We start from the raw sequence: 25,467 nt of genomic DNA, 5'->3' as shown, positions 1-25,467 counted from the left end.
TTCTACATAATTTTCGATGTATCGGGAGGGCAGTAGTACAGTAAGAAAAGCCACAATGATGACATTTTCCAAATCCTTACCTCGATCTGTTCCATCTAACCAGACACAACTAAATGTAAAAGACGTAACGAGGAATATACTGAACACGTTGTTAACTAGACTGACATTTCTGGAATATCATGTATCTATTATTTTGTCTGTTATCATTATTATTATTATGTACAGTTAATGTACTTCATCTATGGTAATGTAAACTTACTAAATTAGTAAGTTATCGTTACAGTAGATGAAGTACGTTAACTAATAAATACTACTTCTACATGAATACATGATATTTCAGAAATGTTAATCTAGTTAACGCTGTGTTCATTATATTCCTCGTTACGTCTTCATTATGCGAATAATGACTCCCCTCAGGAACGTAAGGCACCAGAATTAAACGAATCTGGAGAAGAAGTTGACTGGACTGGAGAAGAGCAGATACATATTAAAAATACCTACAATCCTCCGCTTGCGATCAAAGTTTTGCAGAGGGTTTCCATTGGTTTTCAGGTAACGACAGAATTGGAAACCCCTTCTCAAATATTCCCTACTGAGGATCGTTATGTCCCACTCGCAGCTTCACAACGGATGAGATGGGGAGGGAGGGGAAAGCTTTTCTGCTGCTACATCAGCCACTCACTAAAACATAAGTACCACAATTCTGCTGAAGAAAAATTTTGGCTATAATAATGATTACAAGAATTACTTAATAGGGATGTCTAGTGGTAATATCGAAATTGAGAAAACAACTAGGTTTGCGTACACTGGACAGATTTTCGACGAACGTTTTTCATTAATTTCTTGTCGCAGTTCACCTCTCAAAGGTATGCCTGCGCAAATGAACACATGCTTCCATTGTCGTCTCAAGGTCGCGCTCGGAATTACTGGTTCGTCTCTAGCTGAAGGAAAAGTTCTTACTCATCAATATTTGGCCGGTAAAGTGAAGCGAGTTGGTAGCGTACTGTTCCTGACTATCAACATTGGCGTCAATACCCTGAATCAAATCCAAAAGCTGTCTTCAGTGTCCCATGGGATGAGGGCAGGTGACACTATGATTGGGGACCTTTCAGTTGGATGGGGGCATTGAAGTCTATGGCCCCCTACTTCTTGGATTTTTATTTATACAAATTTTATGTCATACGACTACTGTAATACTGTAAGTTTTTAATGTAACGTTGTCACATATTTGCGGATCATGTAGCTACGTTATCGGCTAATAATTAATTGCAGTGAATAATAATAATCATCTGATAGTGATTCTATTCCCCCTTGCGTTTGCAGATGCCAGTTTACTAATAAGTGAATGTAGTAAAACGTCATCGACTTGGATAGTACGTACAAAGATATTACATTAAAGGTACAGCCCTAAATTAGTCACGGGAGGTGAAAGCACATGGACATCAATAAATGGAGAACGAAAAGATGCCTCCAGTAGACAAAGATTTGAAATTCCAAAGAGCAGACAGCTGTAAACACATGAGAAGATTTTCAGTGAATGCAAAGCTGGAAAGCCGAAATTAAAGCAAGACAGTGAGCAGCGACGAATGGGTTGAACTATTTTAAAGAGAACAAGAAAGCAAACACTTTTTGATATTATGCAATTTTATTTATCCATAATCAGGTCTTCGGCTTCCTAGGTCATCATCAGTTGACTTGAATGCCGCAACCGGAGAATACGTGTCACATTCACTTCTGACACCAATCTCGGAGTCGGGATCGCGTTGTTCTCAGGAGGTCGAGGGCAGAGCGGGGGTGAGTTATCCTATAGAGGGCCGGGCCACCAATGAAACATCATTCAATTGACAATCATTTATTGGCTAGACTTTTACAATCCGTATTCTTCCCGGCGGTGCCTAGCAGCGACCGTACTGAGTCCGCGCTGCTTGAAATTGCGGACAGCACGGATTGTAGCCTCGTTTTCTCAGCCTGTCAGTGCTCTTGGCTGATCTAGTGTTTAACTTCAGGGTTTCAGAGCGTTCCTTTATGCGAAGTGTGCCTCCTGAAAGGCGTTCTTATGGCATCTCTAAGTAAAGTTACTATATTTAGCCTCATTACAGTAGCACGAAGCCCGCCCGGCTAGCCGCGCGATCTAACGCGCCGCTTCCCGGGCGGGAAGACGTGCCGGTCCCCGTCCCCGTCCGGCGGATTAGTGTCGAGGTCTGGTGTGCCTGACAGCCTGTGGATGGTTTTTCAGGCGGTTTTCCACCGACCTCGGCGAATGCGGACTGGGTCCCCTTATTCCGCCTCAGTTACACTGTGTCGGCGATTGCTGCGCAAACACCATTTCCACATACGCATACACCATAATTATTCTACCACGCAAACATTTGAGGTTATACTCGTCTGGTATTCCAGGGGGGGGGGGGGGTCCAGTGGGGGCCGAACTTCACAGTAACCCTGGGTTCGGTGTGGGGCGGCGGTCGGTTGGGTAGGTGGACAGCTGCGGCCTGTTGTGGGGTTGTGAACCACTGAGGACTACGGCGGGACGAAGCCTCTCCACCGTTTCTAGGTCCCCGATTTAATACATACATAGATACATACAGGAGCACGTTCTGTCTGTTCCGTACTGTTTTTGAAGTGCTGAATCGGTTGTTCTTGGCATCCCTCTCTCACAGTCTGATGAAATCAGTTCACAGCTTATTCGTACTTCGGGTCACCCGCGTTGACATTGAATTAGGATGTCGTTGTGTACTCGGTAGACGGCAGAAACGCCCCACTTAGCCACCTCGTTTGGTCCTTAACAAAATTTTATACCTGCATTTATTTACCATTCTACTCTGAAACCAAATGAGGGGATTTACAAAATTCTAGGGAAAGAAATTTCACATTTACATTTGTAACACGCCCAGTACTGTCATTCTTCTCTGGTCATTGATATTTGTGAGGGAGCTAGAAGTCATCACTACAAATAAAAGTACTGAATTGGTTCTTTCTGGCTTTCCCTCGCACGTTTCGTGTCAGGAACTCCATAGCTCTGATGGATAAAGCTAAACATATAATGTTTCATCCAGTTCCGAACTTCTAACACCACTAGCTTACTTATGAATTACCTACCGATGAGTGCGTTAATATACCTGCCGACTTTTTTTTCATATACCTTCAAGAAGTCCCATAGAATTAGATGACATAAGATTTGCTATTAAAAATGCGTAAAACATGATTCTTTCCAGTCTGAGAACTCTTTTATAGATTGTCTCATAACCTACCCATGACTTCCCCTTTCAGTCTCACACTATCTGAAATTTTCGTACATAACTTTGAATAAGTTTTCTTACATAAAGCACCCATGAAATGCAAAATTAAATACTGTCTCAGATATGGATAATGTGCTGTGCTAGTGTGCAGGTGCAACTCGACAATTAAAAACATTCTTTCAACATTAAATACCAATATTATTCAATCATTGCACAATGAGCGATGAGGTTGTTCTATAAATTTCTCGAACTTTAATACAAACACCAACACAAAGAAACTCTTTTTTTGTATTTATAAAAAAACAGCGACATTATATTCGCTGCAAGCTAGCAGCACTCACAAAATCACAAACATGTAGCTTTCCATTTGAAAGAGCATGGCTACGTGTATCTGCTCCATTATATGAAAACTGCCTTCCGAAAATAATTGTGAACAATCAGACTCATCGTGCTCAGAAATGGCTATAGCTATGAACCGACTGATAATGTTCAAAGAATCAAATTTAGTGAAATCATATTACTTCTGTTTGCTAGCCAACATAAACCAGTGAGTTATGACTAAAACTGATGCTTTGTACCAAGTGTTGTCAAACTATCATATAGCCTTACAAGAAAGGGTAAAAATCTTGCAGTTAGAGTCGTGCGTACTACAAGTAACATTCAAAATATTCAAATGTAATCCAAACCTTTGAGACAAAGTGGGGTATGTACGGTCGACTGCAAGAACTGGCGAAAATTATATGTTGATCTGACAGGCAGGGCTGTTATAATTTGGTTGTCAGAATATGAGAGTAGCTGGATCCTAGGGAAAATAGATTTAACTTTTGCGAAAATATGTTTTACCAGAAAAGGGTCATATGATGTATACTGTGAGTTTCTAGATACCGTTAAGAGGTGACACTAATGGAAATACTCGAAATCAACGAAAATGTGGCACAGAATGCGAGGTTAGGTTTTTCTTCTCTGTTAAATTCTTCTTTGTAATTTGTTAATGTTATGCCTTTACTTGTAAAAACTCCGAATCTGTAAAATCTGTGTACGTCACACGCCATTTTATTCGAAATTGAGACTTTTGTTTCACTATAGGCTGGCCTAAGAAACCGGAAACCGGTTTGTGAACAAATAAATAACAGTAGCAGAACATCAAGCGTTTACAATTTCATTATGATTGTCATACTATACGAGGTACCGACGGAGATGTAATTTAATGTCCACAATAATGTTTTTATATAAGATATTAACTTCACATTGCTTATAGTGTACAGTGACCAGGGAAATTAGCGGCCAAGGCGCCAGGCTAGTAACGAATCCAACAATAAACCGAGGAAAAGCTATATGAGTTGACTGGAGTTAGTAACAGTCCAAAATTTGGATAAAAGGAAAATATTTTCTTTGTGTCACTTATTTTAGTAAGTAGCACTAACAAAAGTCATATTAAAGTGTATCTTACAGAGTACGGTGACATTATGATTAAGGTATTGGACTCATAGTCGGAAAGAGTAAGTTCAAATCTCCGGCCACCCTACAAGACGCAAGATTTCCGCGGCATCCCTAACTCACGTACTTGAATGCCAGAATGGTTCCTTTAAAACACTTACAGCCAATAATCCGCTCCATCGTCGTGTAATCCGACCACACGTTCCATCTTTAATTACTTAGAGATCGATAGGGCGTTAAACTCTGAATGAGTGCCCAGTGGCGCAGCCGGTGTAAACCACGGGGAAACGCCTACGTGGCGCGCCACCACACTGCCGACGTCCCCCCTTTCGCAGTTGCTCAGTCTGCTTATTCCCTTATTGAGTTCAACATGACTTTATAATGAAGTAAAAGGTGCACATTTCAGTCATTGTTTTTTCAAGCAATTCACAGCATGGAACAACTCACTGTCCAAAATCGCTCTGTTTACAACAGTAACACGATACTGTTTTCACTGTTTTATTGCTGATAACTGTGGTGTTTCAATCAACAAAATATTAAACACAGAATGTACTGTTTGCATTTAGTTGCGTTGGCGTACTTGTCCTCCACCTACAAGTCGAGAATAAGACAAAAACATCTCCTTACCAAGGAAATGTAGGTCTTACGATACTCTCGCTCAGCCCAGTCCAATGAGAGTCTCTTCTTGATATCCTTCTCAGCACCCTTTATATTTGATTGCCCTCTAGCACAATCCCTTATTCTATTTCTTCTTCTCCTCTTTCCTATTTCCTACTTTAGCCCTTCCTCATTTCTTTCAGTCGCCATAAAACCGAGTCCAGACGGAAACTGCATCCGGGGCACGCCCCCCCCCCCCCCCCGGCTTCTATAATTTAGATAAGCCACTGCCCTGAATCGTTTCACTTCTTAGTCAAACGGGCCATACGCACTTTGTCACCGACTGGTTCCAATTATTATGGGAGCCTGTTGTTGAAGGTATGCTGCAGCGTAATGCGCTCTTTGCTCAGAGATATAAGACAAGCCTCCCAAACACATGACCTCTCTGCCAGTCTTCCGTAAATGATTGCAGCTGTTCATTCCATACATGTGATGGCTATCGTTTTTTTCATAAGTGGATAGATACCTGTGAAGTGACTATAATGATGCTCAGTTAAATAAATTGTGACCTATATGAAGGCTGCGAATATAATTTTGTGGTCTGGATAGTTAGTCGTTGCACAAAAATGTCACAGGATGTGCATATGCAGAGACCAATCGAAATATAACAAAAGTTTGGTTATAAATAATATAATATAATAATAATACCTCTTGTTTCCATAAAACAGCAACTTACGAGATTTCGAATGAACTAAATAGAAACTTCCTGGCAGATTAAAACTGTGTGCCGGACCGAGACTCGACCTCGGGACCTTTGCCTTTCGCGGCAAGTGTTCTACCGGCAGAGCTACCCAAGCACGACTCACGCCCCGTCCTCACGGCTTTACTTCTGCCGGTACCTCGTCTCCTACCTTCCAAACTTTGCCCGCGAAAGGCAAAGGTCCCGAGTTCGAGTCTCGGTCCGGCACACAGTTTTAATCTGCCAGGAAGTTTCACATCAGCGCACACTCCGCTGCAGAGTGAAAATCTCATTCTGGGAACTAAATAGAATTTATCTTTCATCATTCGAAAATGAGTGCGGTATTTTTTTTTTTTTTTAATTGGAAAGATTAGTTAGGTGCTAAACTTTGTTGGGCTATGATGTTGGGCTATAATGTTACTTATAATCCGTCTTGATTGCAAAATTTTTTATTCATATGACCGGTTTCGGTTCATTCAGAACCATCTTCAGATCTGATATTTCAGTTACAGGAGTAACCCGTCCAAATACAGCAAGTTTCACATTCTGCGTCACAGTAATTCCTGTTACTGAAATATCAGATCTGAAGATGGTTCTGAATGAACCGAAACCGGTCATATGAATAAAAAATTTTGCAATCAAGACGGATTATAAGTAACATTATACAATCACTGATTGCTGCTATCCCATCAGACATTATGTCTGTTTTTGCAATATTTGATATAGTTCAAGGATAGTGGACCCAGGAGAGATGGAACCCCTGTTATACACAGCCAGGAGTTTTTTTTTTGGCTCAGTAGGCTTCGTGGGACCATACTAGCCAAAGCTACTCGGTCGAGGAATGAGTCAGTACGTGGTATATGTACATAACGGTGATTAGAAACTTTATAAACAATAATAACAAGAAAGTCATAATTCATAACGTGTGGTTTGCATATGTCACGGCAGTTAGGTAACAGTGGTTGTACTGTTTGGAGTTTTTGCTTGCGTCTTTTATAAGTGAAAAACACACTTGACAATCAACAAAATGGAATTGTATGTTTATTGCGTACCTGTCCGTCCCAGTGCTGTTCGTTGGCTTTGTGAGCGCAGAGACGTTGTCAAGACGTGCACCGGCGGCGGTGACCGCGTGTTGCAGGCTCGCTGATGCATTACGGGAGGCTGGCCTTCTCGCGCGACGGCCGCTCGCCCACCATCGTGCCAAGGGACCCACGAGCCGCCATCGGCCAGCGGCGAGGCTTCAGCGAGGTGAGTCACGACTCGATCAGTGGTGCACGTATGGATAGTTTCAGAAGCGCATATTGCGCACTGAGAACTTATAAAACAAGAAGTGATCGAGGAAGTTGGGTCACAAGCTCAATGAACGCTTCATTTTTCGAGGCGTTCAGTTGTTGGAAGAAGAAGGGAGAGTAGTGAAATGGACGATGAGGAGTAGATGACGACAGCAGCACTTTGGAGTGTCAGTGTTAAAGGAATATGTAATGAGTTATAGGTGTCTGAAAAAGTAATCGCTTTCCCCCTCTTTCCTTTCATCAACCGGATCGTAATTTATTTGAAATTCACTCTCATTTCCGGTATAGAAAGGTACTATTCCTGACGAGAAAAAAAGGAAACTAGAGTTTCACGTCCGATCGACTAAGTGGTCATTAGAGGTGGAGCACGAGCTCGGATTACGAAAGGAGGGGGAAGGAAGTCCGCCGTGCTCTTTCAAAGGACGATTTGCCTTGAGCGTTTTGGGGAAATCACGGATAAAATAAATCCAGATGACGTGACGGGGATTTGAGCCGTCGTCCACCCGAATGGGAGTCTAGTGTTCTGAACACTGCACCATAGACCTTGACCTGACGAGAAACATTGTATCTGTTGTATTCATTCTCAGTCTGATGATGGCGATAGCTGAATTATCTGAAGTCGTACAAGATGACAACAAATTTTGAAACTGCACTGAACATCGTTAACACACATGGCGCACTATTTTGCGTAGGAGCTTCATCTCGTTATTATGTGTACGAAAGAAATATATGGCAGCGTAGTACGAGGGGGAAACATTTACTACAGAGACTTTTATCACATGGTATAAAAGGGCAGTGCATTGGCGGAATTGTCATTTGCACTAGGTGATTCATGTGAAAAGACTTCCGACGTGATTATGGCCGCAGAAGTGGAATTAACAGATTTTGAACGCAGAATGGTAGTTGGAAGCAGACGTATGAGAAATTCTATTTCGGAAATCGTTGGGGAATTCAATATTGCGAGATTCGGAGTGTCAAGAGTGTGACGGCAGTACCAAACGTCAGGCGGTATCTCTCACCACGGATAACGCAGTGGCCGACAGCCTTCACTTAACGAGCGAGAGAGACGAGGATTGTTTAGAATTGTCAGTGCTAGCAGACAAGCAAAACTGCATGAAATAAGCGGAGAAATCAATGTGGGACGTACGACGAACGTATCTTTCAGCACATTGCGGCGAAGTCTACCGTTAATGGGCTATGGCAGCAGACGTCCGATGTGAGTGCCATTGTTAACAGAGCGACATCGCCTGCAGCGCTTCTCCTGTGCTCGAGATCATATCGGTTGGACCCTAGGCAGCTGGGAAACTGTGGCCTGATCAGATGACACCCGATGTCAGAGATAGGATCTGACTGTAGGGTTCGAGGGTGGTGCAGACCCCACGAAGCAAAGGACCCAAGTTGTCAAGAAGGTACTGTACAAGCTGGTGGTGGCTGCGTGTTTATATAGATGGACTGGGTCCTCTGGTCCAATCAAACCCATCATGGACTGGAAATAGTTATGTTCGGCTACTTGGAGACAATTTGCACCCATTCATGAACTTCATGTCATCAAAAAACGATGGAATTTTTATGGATGACAACGTGTCGTGTCACCAGGCCACAATTGTTCGCATTTGGTTTGAAGAACATTCTTGACAATTCGAGCGAATGGTTTGACCATCCAAATGAATCCCACTGAACATTTACGGGACGCAATAGACAGGTCAGTTCATGTACAAAATACAGCAATCAACACTTCTGCAATTATTGACGGATGCAGAGGCAGTATGGCTCAATATTTGTGCAGGGGACTTGCAACGACATGTTGAATCCGTGCGAGGTAGAGTTGCTGCCCTACACCGAGAAAAGGAGGGCCGACACGATATTAAGAGGTATCCTATCACTTTTGTCGCCCCCTTTATAACGCCACTAAATATTCGGGCCCATTAAGCTATCCACGCGGTTGTTGGGATTGGTTCAGTTGTGAAGACGTCCACATCAAATGGTGAGGAATCGACCACAGCCTCTCAACTCGGAAGTTGAAGTAATACTTGGCTGTAATACTAGTAACCTAACTTTCCTTGTATTATCAGGTGTTCGTATTATTTAGTCCAGTCACTGTCAAAATAGTCCGCGACAGCATGATAAGATGTGGAGCTACCGTTGGGAGCTAGTGACGTGCGCGCACGTGTTGCAGGTGGACGTGGCCAAGATCAACCTGCTGTACGGCTGCCGCAACACACTGGTGAGGCCGCCCACGCCACCCACGCAGCCGCCCCCGCGCCCTGGTGAGTACCCTCAGTGTTTCTCGTTGCTGACCTGATGGTGAGCGCGCCCTGCAGACGCCTTCCTCTGTTCCAGCAGTCTGCACCGACAGCGACCGCTTCTGCAACTACTGGGCACGCATCGGCCAGTGCCGGCGCAGCCCCTACTGGATGCGGACACACTGCGCGCTCTCCTGCCGCTTCTGCGGTGAGTTTCCAACTTTAAGTGATCCTCTTCCCAAAAATATAAGAAGTTCCTGCAGCTTTTATCAACATTTACGTACTGTTTTAGCTCATAAGTGTGCTAATGTAATACATCCAAAAGTTACGCAAAGAGAAGTCCCCCACCCCTCAAAATAGAATTTTATGAAAGTTATTAGAGTAAGATAAGTACTCATTATTTCGTTGTTAGGAATGTCTTGCTCGTCGCCTTCCTAGGAGATGACTTGGTCCTCAGGCTGTTTATTCTTCAATGAAAACACTATTCTTTGACAATTCTTCACATTCTGTTGCACATCTGTCTGGTCACAAAAGTAAAACGTATCATTCAAATTGTTGCACAAACGAGAACTTACTGTGAAACAATTTTCAGAAGAGAAGACGTATTACTGTCGCTCAGAGACAACAGAGAAAAATGCGAATTGCAGACAGATTGGCTCCCAACACTCGACTGGACTGATTACTACGGACAACTCACTACAGACTGATTCCCACTGGCTACTCTCTCTTTCGCAGCACATTCAATTCTGTGCAACACAGAATTATTTTCCAGAAAGTTCTCAAAGACGTTTTATCGATATAATGTTTTATAGCAGCATCCAGTTTTACAAATAGTAATCACCTTTAGCTTTTTATGGTTACAAAAACGTGAGAATAAAAAAAAAATAATAATAATAAAATTCTCTCGGCTTCCAGCCACATAAAGTGGTTTAAAATCCACGAACTTTTGGCCCAATACTGCTCGGCCATTAGCAAGTGGTGACTGTCTTTGGTTGCGGCTACCGCCCTTAGATAGCCGCGCTGCCTTTGTTGACGTGACTGATGCTCGCTCCAGCACCATACAAGGCAATGTTTTCGTTGCCTGTCTGCCGCAACAGCATCTGTCTCCCGACGGTCGGGTCCCAGACCGTGTTTAGCTGCTGGCCACCATCTTTATTGAGTGCTTTGTCACAAATTTTTATTGAGTGCTTTGTCACAAATTTTTATGACGATCGCTTCTTTGACTACGCTGTCCCTGAAACTGCTAATCCAGAGACATCAGTTATTACACGGACTAGTAGTTTCAGGGATTGCGTTATTAAAGAAGCGATCGAGATAAAAATTTGTGAGAAAGCCGTCATTAAAGACGTCGACCTGCAGCTAAACACGGCTTGGGACCCGGCCGTCTGAAGACTGAAGCGGACATGAGGGACATGCAACGAAAACTTTGCCTTATATGGCGCTGGAGTGTGTACCAGTCACTTCACATAAGGCAGCGCGGATATATAATAACGGTAGGAACAACCAAAGGCAGTCACGACTTGGAAATAGCCGGGGGGTACTTGGCCGAAAGCTCGTGGATTTTAAACCACTTTACGCGGCTGGAAGTCGAGAGAATTTTATCATTACATGTCGCCGCGAAACCATGCATTCAGAGATGATAATGACAGATATTTTACATAGCCATAAAATAGAACATACATTGCAAGATATGCCTCGTCACAGTGTTTGTTTACATTTTGTTAAACAAAAATTTTACATGGACATAAACTGTTTACGAAGAAGTTAACTGTGTTTTTTAAATATAATAGTGGTTCTTTGTCTAGTGATCAATGCATTGCTATTTGGTATTAAGTGAATTAAATTTGGAAAACAAAGTCCACGTGGTGTTTGTTATAAATGATATAAAAAAGAAATCAAATTACATTTCTCATAGTTATAAAATCTTCTGATTATAATTTTTTAAGTTAGATCTGTAGCATGATTGTATTCGTAATGTTACACTTTCACACTGTAGTTTGCAAAAATATATATAATTTCGTAAATACTTCAGGGTATAGTGTAGTTATGTGAAGATAATGAATCCCCGTATTTTACGTTCGAAATCAGAACAAACATTGCCGTAAAGAGATGTGGAGTCGCAGTTTTCGATCAGTTGAGGATGGTACGTAATCTCGGTTGCCATAGGACCCATGAATCTTTGTTATAAAGTGTACGGTATTTCCAGTGCAAGAAGGTGAGGATGGCCTGAGTGCTTATAGACCTCACTGCAGGTCGCGATGACGATGCGAGGTGTTTGGCAGGGCAGCAGGTATGTAGAACCAAATGGACGAACGCCATAACGTCGTAGAAGCAAGGAGAACTCAATTGCACTTTTATTCATTATGAGCAGCACAGCAGCTGACGTGACATGCTGCAGTGAGAGTCCAGCAGCACAGGCTGGTCCCAGAGAGTAGCGGGTGTGCTCACTCGCTAAACAGAACAGTCGTGATCCAATGAAATGCAGGGCCGTTGCAAGTTTGTCAAGCCGTTCGGCGCAAATGTAGGGTCAGCTTAGGGAGAACTCTGGCACAGAATCGAACTGAGCGACCACAGCATAGGATGGAAGTTTGTGTTAGCAAAGTGCGTGAACGCGGGTAGAGGTTGTGGCTAAGTAGTAAGGGTGCGTGAACGAACCCTGGAGCTCCAGGTCGGTGCCGTGAAGCTGGTTAAGTCAACCAGCACATAGCTCCCACCTGGAAGGCAACCATTCGGCTCCTGGCAGCATCAGGCATTGGCGCGCCCCCTAATTTCACAACTAGCGGAGTCGCCGTCTTATAGTATCAGGCTGTATGATGCAGATCGGGTCCACGACTGTCGTGGAGTATCTCTCGGGTCTGGCTGCAGACGATACTGCATAGGCCGAGAGGATGGTATTCATGATCGCTCGACCCCACTCTGATCTCACAGGACATTATTTTCGATCGCGTAGACCCCAGGAGCAGCGCAATGCCAGGAATGATCAGGGCGCAAACCGGTCCACCACTGTGAAGGCCTGACCCCTGTGTCACCAGCGTTCCAGCCCCATCAGCAGCAACGCGGCCTCGACGTGTGGTAGCTACTCTCGATTTAGCGCCAGAGCGGAGACTCTCGAAATGTCAGTGCGGCCTCTCTCTGCAGCTTCTTCTTGCATCAGAACGTGGCAACGTCTTTCTGGTTGTTTGGCCACAGGTTACAGACGCCAATTTCAAAGGAATTTGTTAGTCACGAGGTATCAAAGCATGTTTGCATAACTCCTAACTACACTGAGGTGTAGTGGGATAGCGATATGCACATATCCATATGGCGTGGGTATCGCCTACACAAGGTATAAAAGGGCAGTACATTGGCGGAGCCGTCTACTGTACTCAAGTTACTCAAATGAAGAGACTTCTGACGTGGTTACGGCCGCACTACGGGAATTAACAGACTCTGAACGCGAAATGGTAGGTAGAGCTAGACGCATGGGACATTCCATTTCGGAAACCGTTAGGGAATTCAATATTCCGAAATTCATAGCGTCGAGTGTGTGCCAAGAATACCAAATTTCAGGCATTACCTCTCACTACGAACACATTGCCGACGGTCTTGACTGAAAGACCAAGAGCAGCGGCGTTTGCATGGAGTTGTCAGTGCTAACAGACAAGCAAGTAAAATATCTACAGAAATCAATGTGGGACGTACGACGAACGTATCCGTTAAAACATTGTGGCGAAATTTGGCGTTAACAGGCTATGGTAGCAGACGACTGACACGAGCGCCTTTGTTAACTGTGTAGGATCACCTGCAGCGCCTCTCCTGGGCTAGAACCATATCGTTTGGACACTAGAAAACAGTAGCCTTGTCAGATAAATCCCAATTTCAGTTGGTAAGAGCTGGTGGTAGAGTTCGGGTGTGACGCAGACCCCACGAAGCCGTGGAGATAAGTTGAAAAAAAAAAAAAAAAAAAAAAAAAAAAAAAAAAAAAAAAAAAAGGAATGGTTCAAATTGCTCTAAGCACTGTGGACTTAACATCTGAGGTCATCAGTCCCCTTGATTTAAAACTACTTAAACCTAACTAACCTAAGGACATCACATACATCCATGCCCGAGGCAGGATTCGTACCTGAGACCGTAGAAGCAGCGCGGTTCCGGACTGAAGCGCCTAGAACCGCTCGGTTACAACGGCCGGCTCACTTTCTTCGTTTCTACTCTTCTCTCTATATATGTTACGCTGTTAATTCCATCATACATTCCTTCAAGGCTTTTTCGTTTCACTGCAGTTCTTGCGCATTCTCGCACCTGGGTATTCGTTGTTTCTTTTCCTTCTACTCAGATAAGGCCTGCTATTTACTATTTGCATTGACTGCCTGTTTCTACTACTACAACTACTATTATTGTTATTATTATTATTATTATTATGAGATTGAATTACGTTACATTGTGGTCTCTTATTCTGACCTGCTTCGCTACAGGCACTTACTGAAACCATGACTCGTTTTCCCCCTTGAGTAATGTATACCCACTTGGCGTCCTCTTCTAAACCATCCACAACCTCTGTTACCTCTACTACTACAGTCATTTAGATCCATCTCATAGCATGCGTCCCGTCGTCATGAGTTCCGTCATTCTGCTTAATATCGTATCCATAATTATCTACACCCCATATATCAGCTTTACCCACTGTCTTCAGAAAATCATCAATTTCCCTATACACGGCGGCGTGTAACATTGTTGATAAGTGACAGTTTCTCCATCAGATTGTCTATCATATCGTTATTATCAAATGGTTAGTCCAAATACGTTCGCCCTACCATTACACATTTCCTGACTGCATACTGTAACGAGCTGTTTGTGTGAAACCTCTTTGCGCAACATTCACAGACCAAATTTTCTCTACGAAATCGTTTGTAAGTTCTTTAAAAATTTTGTATCTTCCTGGTGTGTTCGCACCTGAATGAGCATTAACTCTCTTTAATGAAGCTCTTGCTTGTGTAGCTTATCCTTATACGACCAATATAATTTATATGAACCTGCCTCTTAGCACATTAATGAATGCTACAGCATATAAATTCCCCTCAGATCAATGTTTAAAAAAGAGGGGTCGAAATAAAATTGACACAGAAAACATCTGATACACTTTAACCAGGAAACCAAACTTACATGATGCGTCCCAGATGCAGATGATGTAAGCTCCTGTCTTGAGGTGCATGAAATATTTTCTGGGCCAGGTTTATTTCACCTACTCTGTAAATTGCAGAAACGGTTTTTCCCTCACCGCTATCATTTGTAGCCTCATTGCCAACCCTTTCCACTGTACTTTCTTCTCTAAAGTACCCACGTGTCCTAGCATTTCTGAGGTGATTTCTTCCAACTTTCTCTTACCAGCTATTGGTGTGCTCGAGGATCGGATGAACATAGATATCTTTAATTCCATGTTTTACTTTCTTGCGGAGAAGAAGGAGCAGAAGATAAGTGTTTAACGTCCCGTCGACAACGAGGTCATTCATTAAAGACGGTGCACGATCTCGGATTAGAGAAAGTTGGGGGAAGAAAATTGGCCGTGCTCTTTCAAAAAAACCATCCTGGCATTTGCCTGAAGCGATTTTTACTTTCTTGCACTTATTTGCCTAGTGTTCTAGTTCTTTATTCAAATATTCAATTTCGGTGTTACTGTTTCGCCCAACTCAGATTGCCTACTGCACAATTCTCCATTTCCTTCTCTACTATTTTGATCCATCTCTTATTTGAATTTTAATAGTACCTTCAGGATCTGTTCATTCACCAAAGAGAATTTTGCAACCTGTTGTCCAGATCTGTTTTTAAGACGTCAATGATTTCTAAATACACTCCTGGAAATTGAAATAAGAACACCGTGAATTCATTGTCCCAGGAAGGGGAAACTTTATTGACACATTCCTGGGGTCAGATACATCACATGATCACACTGACAGAACCACAGGCACATAGACACAGGCAACAGAGCATGCACAATGTCGGCACTAGTACAGTGTATATCCACCTTTCGCAGCAATGCAGGCTGCTATTCTCCCATGGAGACGATAGTAGAGATACTGGATGTAGTCCTGTGGAACGGCTTGCCATGCCATTTCCACCTGGCGCCTCAGTTGGACCAGCGTTCGTGCTGGACGTGCAGACCGCGTGAGACGACGCTTCATCCAGTCCCAAACATGCTCAATGGGGGACAGATCCGGAGATCTTGCTGGCCAGGGTAGTTGACTTACACCTTCTAGAGCACGTTGGGTGGCACGGGATACATGCGGACGTGCATTGTCCTGTTGGAACAGCAAGTTCCCTTGCCGGTCTAGGAATGGTAGAACGATGGGTTCGATGACGGTTTGGATGTACCGTGCACTATTCAGTGTCCCCTCGACGATCACCAGTGGTGTACGGTCAGTGTAGGAGATCGCTCCCCACACCATGATGCCGGGTGTTGGCCCTGTGTGCCTCGGTCGTATGCAGTCCTGATTGTGGCGCTCACCTGCACGGCGCCAAACACGCATACGACCATCATTGGCACCAAGGCAGAAGCGACTCTCATCGCTGAAGACGACACGTCTCCATTCGTCCCTCCATTCACGCCTGTCGCGACACCACTGGAGGCGGGCTGCACGATGTTGGGGCGTGAGCGGAAGACGGCCTAACGGTGTGCGGGACCGTAGCCCAGCTTCATGGAGACGGTTGCGATTGGTCCTCGCCGATACCCCAGGAGCAACAGTGTCCCTAATTTGCTGGGAAGTGGCGGTGCGGTCCCCTACGGCACTGCGTAGGATCCTACGGTCTTGGCGTGCATCCGTGCGTCGCTGCGGTCCGGTCCCTGGTCGACGGGCGCGTGCACCTTCCGCCGACCACTGGCGACAACATCGATGTACTGTGGAGACCTCACGCCCCACGTGTTGAGCAATTCGGCGGTACGTCCACTCCGCCTCCCGCATGCCCACTATACGCCCTCGCTCAAAGTCCGTCAACTGCACATACGGTTCACGTCCACGCTGTCGCGGCATGCTACCAGTGTTAAAGACTGCGATGGAGCTCCATATGCCACGGCAAACTGGCTGACACTGACGGCGGCGGTGCACAAATGCTGCGCAGCTAGCGCCATTCGACGGCCAACACCGCGGTTCCTGGTGTGTCCGCTGTGCCGTGCGTGTGATCATTGCTTGTACAGCCCTCTCGCAGTGTCCGGAGCAAGTATGGTGGGTCTGACACACCGGTGTCAATGTGTTCTTTTTTCCATTTCCAGGAGTGTATTTCTTTTCAAGTTTTCCCATTATTCTCTTATATTTCCGTCAGACCATTTTGTCTATATTTTCTCTGTAAGATCGTTTTAAGAACTGTACCTAGCTCATTTAATTGTTGAACCATGTGAACTGACTTTCGCTTACATTGTCGTCCCATGTGAGTTGACTTTCGCTTGCATTGTCGTCCCATGTAGGACGTTTTATACTATAGATTTCATTTTTGTGTTTTCTACATTGAGAACCTGAAAGCTATTGTCTTTTTCCTTTTTGCTCCAGTTTTGATTACCAAGTCTTATGTTTTTGAGTTCAAAATTTTACTCAAATTTTTCCCCAACTTTTGTAATTTTGCTTCCAGAATTGCAATTTCAGGACTTTCTAGCAGTTGTTCGTACAGCTTTAGCACAGCGCAATTATCATGTGAAATGTCAGCGATCGTATGATGCTATGACTACGTCCTGTCGCCCTATAGTAGCCACGTGTAGCGTAACAGATCCTTCAGTGCGCAAGTGAAAATACTGGATAACGTCTATATTAAGTTGCTACCAAAAATGGCTTTTACCTGAAGTTAACGCAACGGAAGACTGACCGCGTTAATGTCAAGCTAAACTGCCTCAGTGGGAATATCTCGAGCTGTTACCACCTCTTTCTTGACGGAAGCAAAGGACACTGCAATTCAGTGACGCATTTTTGATTCCGTTCCCACTGATAAACTAGCTACTTTGTGCAATTAAATGTTGTTGTATGTGGTTGTGGCATGTACTATCGTTGTTGTGCATCACAAACAATCTATATAAAGTTATCTCCTCGCAAATATTGATACAAAACATGTAAATAAAAGAAAAATAAAAGGTAAATTAACTGAAGAGTTTCCTCAAAAACAGTAGTAAATATGCTATTTTGTCTAAAACTGACATGGTTAGACGGTGGCTGTGTACAATTAATGTAGGTTCATTCTTACAAAGAAGAAGACAGCAACCAGCCACTATTAATACTGCTATTTATTTAGGTAACTAGCACCGTTACCGGTTTCGAACTGGCAAGTTCATCATCAGACGGCTGTTCACATCATTTTCAAGATACACTTCACATTATTGTCCGTTTCCGATTTTTATTCTTGCACTGTGGCGAAGTATTTTTGGTGTGTTTCTACCCTACTGTAGAAAACAGTGTTAGAAGCGCCCTATGTGAAAATAACTAACCTTCAAACGATGAAATACAGAATAAATAAATATGTGAGGTTAAGTGGTTATGGTACTTACGTCGAAAATTACGCGCGATTTTGTTGCAAAGTTGCAGGATTGTATTTTTCGAAAATTCCAAAATATATCCAGCACTTATGTAATTTGTACATCACCATATTGTGCAATGCACCACACACTGACACCAATAAGAATTTGCCACAGTTATCACAAAGATCGCAGATTTACAAATACAACAGTGTCAGAGACGTTCTCTCTCAGAGACATCACAATATACAGATTGCTTTGATTTCACAGTACGACTGTTTTTAAAGAATAACATAACGCAATGAAAATTAAAACTCAAAGATAAACCTTACATCATGAGCATATAATATTACAGATGAAGTTGACAGATGTTATTCATTTTATATCACCTCTATGTTGCTCCTTGTATATAGCACAGTATTTACATAATAAGTAGCATTCACACAAGCTGGTTACTACATCTGTCAACTTCATCTGTAATATTATATGCTCATGATGTAAGGTTTATCTTTGTGTTTTAATTTTCAATATGTTATGTTATTCTTTAAAACAGCCATACTGTGAAATCAACGCAATCTGCATATTGTGATGTCTCTGTGAGAGAACGTCTCTGACACTGTTGTATTTGTAAATCTGCAATCTTTATGATAACTGTGGCAAATTATTTTTGGTGTTGGTGTGTGTGTGTGTGTGTGTGTGTGTGTGTGTGTGTGTGTGTGTGTGTGTGTTGTGCATTGCACAATATGGTGATGTACAAATTACATAAGTGCTGGATATATTTTGGAATTTTCAAAAATACAATCCTGCAACTTCGCAACAAAATCGCGCGTAATTTTCGACGTAAGTACCATAACCACTTAACCTCACATATTTATTTACTCTGTATTTCATCGTTTGAAGGTTAGTTATTTTCACATAGAGCGCTTCTAACACTGTTTTCTACCGTAGGGCAACAACACACCAAAAAATACTTCGCCACAGTGGAAGAATAAAAATCGGAAACGGACAATAATGTAAAGTGTATCTTGAAAATCATGTGAACAGCCGTCTGATGATGAACTTACCAGTTCGAAACCGGTAACGGCGCTATTTACCTAAAGAAATAGCAGTATTAATAGTGGCTGGTTGCTGTCTTCTTCTTTGTAAAATTAACCTACATTATTAGTGGTAAATATTGTTTTTGAGAAAGTACTTCGGTTAATTTACATTTTATTTTTATTTTACATACATGTTTTGTACCAGTGTTTACGAGGATATAATACATTTATTTGTAACGCTGGTTCAAGACGTCGATTCGGCCACGATGCAGCTATATCTCAGGAAAAACCCTCCGATGGAAAAACAAAAACACATTCATTAAAGGATTAGCGCCAGCATAAAACACTTAACTCACATGCTTGCAATCGTACAACAATGAATACATTAAATGGTACTCCGAACGACTAATGGAATCTACTAAGAGCAGTATAGCGGCTTAAAAAATCATAATTTGCAGCGCAGACTGCTAGATGCAGTAAGCATGATTCAGATGAATGTATTTGAGCCTTCAGTGTTGTACGCAAGCTTCTAATATCTGATTATTCAGATGAATACTTGAACTATGAGAACAATAATGGCTCATGTTTTTTTACTATCGTTCAGGATAAGTACACTTTTCAGACAGAGACAAAATAATTAACTACAGTCACAATTTTCTGAGATTAAGGGTGCAATAGGAGATGTTCCGGCGCTTCAGATTTCGGTAATAATCGGATCTTCACTCGCTTGTTGTCCTGAACAAATATATAACATATACGAGTCGTCCACGACGCAGCAGTATCTCAGCCAAACACAACGATCAGAACAATGTTTTCTCCAGAAGCGGTAAGAGCACGTTATGTGTAAGATTATCATCTCGATATTTCTTGCTGATGGATGCCCTCCACTCAATAACATGCCAACGCACATTCAAGGCTAGCGCAGAACCTCGCTTTGCTGTTGAATGCATGTCTTTGTCTCACACAAAACAAACAGTAATATGAAATTACAGTGCCTTATTGCCACTCGCTAATATAAGTGGTGTTCATGAAGATTTTTACACAAAGTTTTGCAATTTGTTTCGATATTCTCACGACAAACTAATGTACGTATCAAACAACAATTAATTACACTAATTTATAGGAGAATAATTTTATGTATTTCACGTAGTCACAAAAGCGGTGAACAGATGAAAACAGTGTCTTGTCAGATATCGTACACGCGCAGATCGTAAAGGCAAGAAAACCACTATTTATAAGTGTAGCCTTAGTACTCGAATGTCAGGTTGTACTCACAGCAAACACTGCGAGTGCATCAAGTATGGCAGCACAAAAGGTGATGCACTTCATTGACTGGCGAGAAATAACAACAGAAATCCTGAAATACCTTAGTTGGCAGAAATTTTTAGGGAAACTCATAACATTTCGCAATAAATTACTTAGAAAATGCCTGGAATTGATTAGTCTGGTGGATCCCACAACTTCTCTTCGGTTCTCTACATACCACTCTCCGAGGGGCTTTGAAAATTGTCCTATCAATAGCTCATCCAAAGGAATACCAATACCTGTACACCATTCCTGCAGCCGGCCGGTGTGGCCGAGTGGTTCTAGGCGCTTCAGTCTGGAACCGCGCGAGCACTACGGTCGCAGGTTCGAATCCTGCCTAGGGCATGGATGTGTGTGATGTCCTTAGGTTAGTTAGGTTTAAGTAGTTCTAAGTTCTAGGGAACTGATGACCTCAGATGTTAAGTCCCGTAGTGCTCAAAGCCATTTGAGCCATCAGTCTTGCAACTACCCGACCAATAACTATAGAACAAAATCACCCGAATTCGAGGCGTCTACATCACAATCGACAGCCATCTAATTGGTCTAACTAAAACTCTAAAGCACCTTGGACTGACACTCGATGAAAAGCTATCGTGGAACCACCGTCTATAAACCACCCAAAACATAAACGATGACTGACCAAATATAGGGACTATATTCCTCTACGATCATACGTACCTACTAGATCATCATTCGGCCCAACTTCAGCTATACAGATGACGCATGAATCTCCCCACCTGTCCCATGTTTTAGCACTTGCTTGGAATCATTGATCGTTATGCACTGCGTCTCACTTTATGTATCCATTTATCCTTCCCCACCCATGTCGTGTACCAGGTTATGAAGTTCCAACACTCTAAATAAGTGTAACATCCTCTCCAATCCTTTGCCTCATTTATATCTCCCATCAAAGAACACCCTGTTGCTGCAACTCTGCCACCGTCCCATCAACTCGACATCTCTGCATACTCTGTATCATTTCCCACGGTAGTTTCGAACGATTTCCCTTCCCAAATGATGAAATCGTTCCTGTAATCTAACGATCCTGTAAACTATAACCTGCAGTATCTGTTCCATTCCCGAATGAACATTTCAACCCACCCTTTCCCTGCGTAACTGTAATCCTATACGAAACGTACCAGCTGTCGACTCTTCCCAGGACTCATCGCACATCGTTTCTCATGTTACTTCCTCTCCAATCCCATTTGCATCCAAGTACCTCAGGTAGCAAATGTTTACTAGAAGCTCACAGCAACATCATCCATAGAGACCTCTACCTCAAAATTTACAACCATGCGATTCATCTACGTCGGCATATGGACGGAAGCAGACAATTTCAGGTTTTCGCACTCAGGTAGTCGAGTAATTGTGACTTATTTAGTTTCATAACCAAAAAAACGTATTTCACACACATATGTTGATCGAAATGTTGCAGCATTTTTGCAATATCGTTATGGAGAGGTGTGAAGTCTACCTGAGGAAAGAAATGTAGACGTCTTAGACAGTTTCAACGTTAAAGATATCAGTCCTTAAAACGGAAACTATCTTGCAAATCAGTCAGTTACATACGCATGCGAACAGGACACTTTCCGCTGAAACGGCAAACGGTCCCTAAAACAGAATGAAATCATATGTAAGATTTTGCAGTGTCCTCAAAACGTGTAGGAAAACATCCTTGTAATTATTTCAAGGCCACGACGAATTCTTAAAACCTCGCTATTTCTTTAACGTCAGTGAGATTTGTCAAAATGTGTCCCTTCTATAACGCAATTTTCTTTTTAAATGCACCCCCATCAAATCAGAAAGAAGTTACCTTGCAGTGGCGTACTATGGGCAGGATGCCGTCAAGTCCGTTTAAAATGCGAAGCCTGCAGTCTATTCAGAATGTTCTAATTTTCGTCACTGCGTGCCTTTTTCCTTCGTAAATTCAACAACAGCGAGTTTTAAATCTGATCTGACTGAATACTTTTGCAGCTTCTTTCCGCCAGTTCGTCATTATGGGTAACTGCATCATCTGCGATAATTCTGAAATTGCTATTAATATTGTCCGCAATGTCAATAATAAGGAACATGAACTGCAAGGGTCCAACTACATTTTCCAGGGGTATAACCGAAGTTACCTCTACATCTGCCGATGAGTCTCCACCCATGATAAGTTCCTGTGTCCCACCTACGAAAAATCTTCAAGCCAATCACAAATTTCGCATAATAACCCATGTAGTTGTACTTTTGATAATAAGCGAAGGTGTGGTAATGAGCTAAGTGCTTTTCGAAAATCGAGAAATTATGATCCAAGTATTTCCGGATGTAATGTGTCGGACCTTGTGACCTAGCGGTCCGGCACGGTAGCTCAGTGCATTCGGACAGAGGGTTGGCGCTCCCTGTAATAAAAAAAAAGTATGAGTGCAGTCTTTAACGATGGAGTTGAAGGGGTGTCTTGTGACGTCTACCTCTACCAAATGATGCGAAAAATGACGAACAAAGTAAAGGAAAAAAAGGAGTAAAGGGCTTGACTGTAAACTAAGCGGTCGCGGGATCGAATCTCGGTTGGACCTAAGATTTTTCAGTCTGCCTTTTAATCTAGCATTCACCTCTCAAGTACTTGAGAAGACGCCAGAAACGGCACGTCGTTCTGATTCTACGTTGAACTGTAGGTCCCCTCTCCGCGGTTGGATATCTGGAGTTTCTTAGGGACACGCAAGTCGCCGTAGTGGCGAAACTTCTAAAGAAACAGACACTATTACATAACAGATGTGAAACAAAAGATAGCGCTATAGATAGAAAAATACTGAATGAAAATCGTTTGGCTGTCAAGAGAATAATGGACGAAATCTTGAATGACTACCATAGCCGAATGTTGTCGAAAGGTCTTTCACACACACAGTTCGGCTGTACTCTTGCCCTACCTCTCGTCACTGACACACACCTTCAGTGTGTGAGTTTATTTGACCATGTGACAAGACAACTGGCAAGGCTGAAATAATGCAAACACATTTATTGCGTAACATAACAGCCACTGGGCCTTATAGCCCAAAAAATATTGAAAGAAACCTTGAATGGCTTTCATCGTCAAGTGTTGCGTGCTGTTGGTCATGTTAAATATCATTTCCTAAGAGAAATGTTCTATTTAGTCCTTAAAATCAATGCACATTTAAATGCAATATACACAACTAAGTATTCCAGGGGGTAATCTTACATACATCGAACTCTAGCGCCTCCGGTCGTATGGCGATCCTCTCTAGTTTACTATGCAGCTTACGGACTTCAGTGTTCTGCTCTTGCGGCTAAAATTTTCATGTACTCGTATATTTGGACATCCAGGTGATGTTAGGCATTTCGTTAATCTGTTCTTCTGATTTCCTGGGTTTCCATTATAAACAGGTATCTTATTATATGATGTTCATTCACGGTTCTGATTTGTTCCTTATTGGTAAGCTGTGTTAAATACATCGTAGCTAAAGATATAGGAATAATTAGGAGATTTGTATTTGTAGGGTATAATAGCTAAATTAATTTTAGGTATACAATAAGGGAAGGAAGCCTGGAATGTGGAGGAAATAAGGTGTTCGCCTATAGTACAATACACTTCAGGGTTGATCGTTACACCATGAGGGTGAACATCAAACGGAGTAACCCCTTCAGAGTCCCAGAAGACCATCGCCATTATTTTACCGACAGAGGTTGCGGCTTTGAATCTTTTTTTGGAGCGGAGGTGATTGGCGCCTCTCCATGTGTTGCTGTTTTGTTTCCAGTTCGGAGTGATGAACGCATGTTTCATCGCTTGTGTTCATGTTCGACGAAAAATAGTCACCACAAGCGTCGTAATGCGCGAGCAATTCCGCGCAGATGGTGCTGCGTTGCTCTTTACGATCTACTGTTAGATGTCGAAGAATCCAGATGGTACACGCCTCTGTGTACCCCAACTGGTGGGCGAGTGTGTCAGGTCTACCAACAGAAATGTCCAGTTGAACAGCGACGTGTTTTGTTGGGATCCATCGATAACCTCGACCGAGAGTGTCCGCACGTTCCAAAATTGCAGGAATCACAGTTGTGTGTGGCTAGTCGGCACGCGGGATACCTGATAGGTTTGCGATGATAACAGACGCCTCGCTTAACGACTCACTGTGCTTTTGTTCAACGCCAGCTCTCCCTAGACATTCTGCAAACGCCTATGAATATCTGCGATGCTGTGGTTTTCCGCCGAAAGAAACTCAGTGATAGCTCTCTGCTTGAAACGCAGCTCCGTTACAGACGTCATTATGATGGCTACGTTTAGCACCGCTAACTGTTGGAACTTCATGAAAAAATAGGGGCTGAAGCGGGAGTATGCCACCATGTCCCATATCGAATTCCGCACTTTTTCAATCGAAACTGGCAGAGAAACCTCGTATAAAGAATAGCAGAAATTATGCTAGTAACTTTCCGTCCTTATTAAATGGAAGTTGTTAGGCGTTTTTATGATTTTGGTGACTAAACAAACTGTTGAGTGACATCTGCAGCTGCGGCTCGTAAGAGACGCTGTCGAGTCATGTCGTGTTGCAGTGTCGAGTCGTGTCGTGTTGCAGTGTCGAGTCATGTCGTGTTGCAGTGTCGAGTCGTGTCGTGTTGCAGTGTCGAGTCATGTCGTGTTGCAGTGTCGAGTCGTGTCGTGTTGCAGTGTCGAGTCATGTCGTGTTGCAGTGTCGAGTCGTGTCGTGTTGCAGTGTCGAGTCGTGTCGTGTTGCAGTGTCGAGTCATGTCGTGTTGCAGTGTCGAGTCGTGTCGTGTTGCAGGCGTGGCGTCGGACCGGCCGTGCGTCGACGAGAACGAGCACTGCGAGCGGTGGGCGCGGCTGGGCGAGTGCGCGACCTCCGCAGACTACATGGCCGCCTTCTGCCCCGCCGCCTGCGGCACCTGCTAGCTCCCGCCGCTCTGTACATAGCCAGCTGCCGCGCTACTACTGCAAAAATAAATTATTGGTTAACAAATTGGTAAAAATTGTATCTGATCTCCTGCTTTCCTCTCCAGTCCAACAGCTACGGCACTCAGGTGTCCATATGAGTCGAGTGAATGACTGTATGACCGAGATTACAGATTATACATTTGTGGCGCAGGAATTTGGCTGGTTGTTGTACAAG

General features: G+C 43.1%; 1 protein-coding gene across 1 annotated transcript in view; it reads left to right on the top strand.

Moving 5' to 3' along the window:
• LOC126441928 (zinc metalloproteinase nas-4-like) overlaps window positions 1-25,250 on the top strand; it is a 420,841-nt gene extending 395,591 nt beyond the window's left edge. Inside the window, exons 11-13 of the mRNA XM_050090693.1 lie at window positions 9,478-9,568; window positions 9,645-9,752; window positions 25,123-25,250. Coding sequence (XP_049946650.1) covers window positions 9,478-9,568; window positions 9,645-9,752; window positions 25,123-25,250 — 327 coding nt within the window. The remainder of the gene's footprint in view (window positions 1-9,477; window positions 9,569-9,644; window positions 9,753-25,122) is intronic.
• Window positions 25,251-25,467: the final 217 nt, after the last annotated feature.

The sequence above is a fragment of the Schistocerca serialis genome, chromosome 1 (assembly GCF_023864345.2).
Source record: "Schistocerca serialis cubense isolate TAMUIC-IGC-003099 chromosome 1, iqSchSeri2.2, whole genome shotgun sequence".
NCBI classification, from domain to species: Eukaryota; Metazoa; Arthropoda; class Insecta; order Orthoptera; family Acrididae; genus Schistocerca; species Schistocerca serialis.
This window is presented reverse-complemented; position numbering and strand designations above follow the sequence as displayed.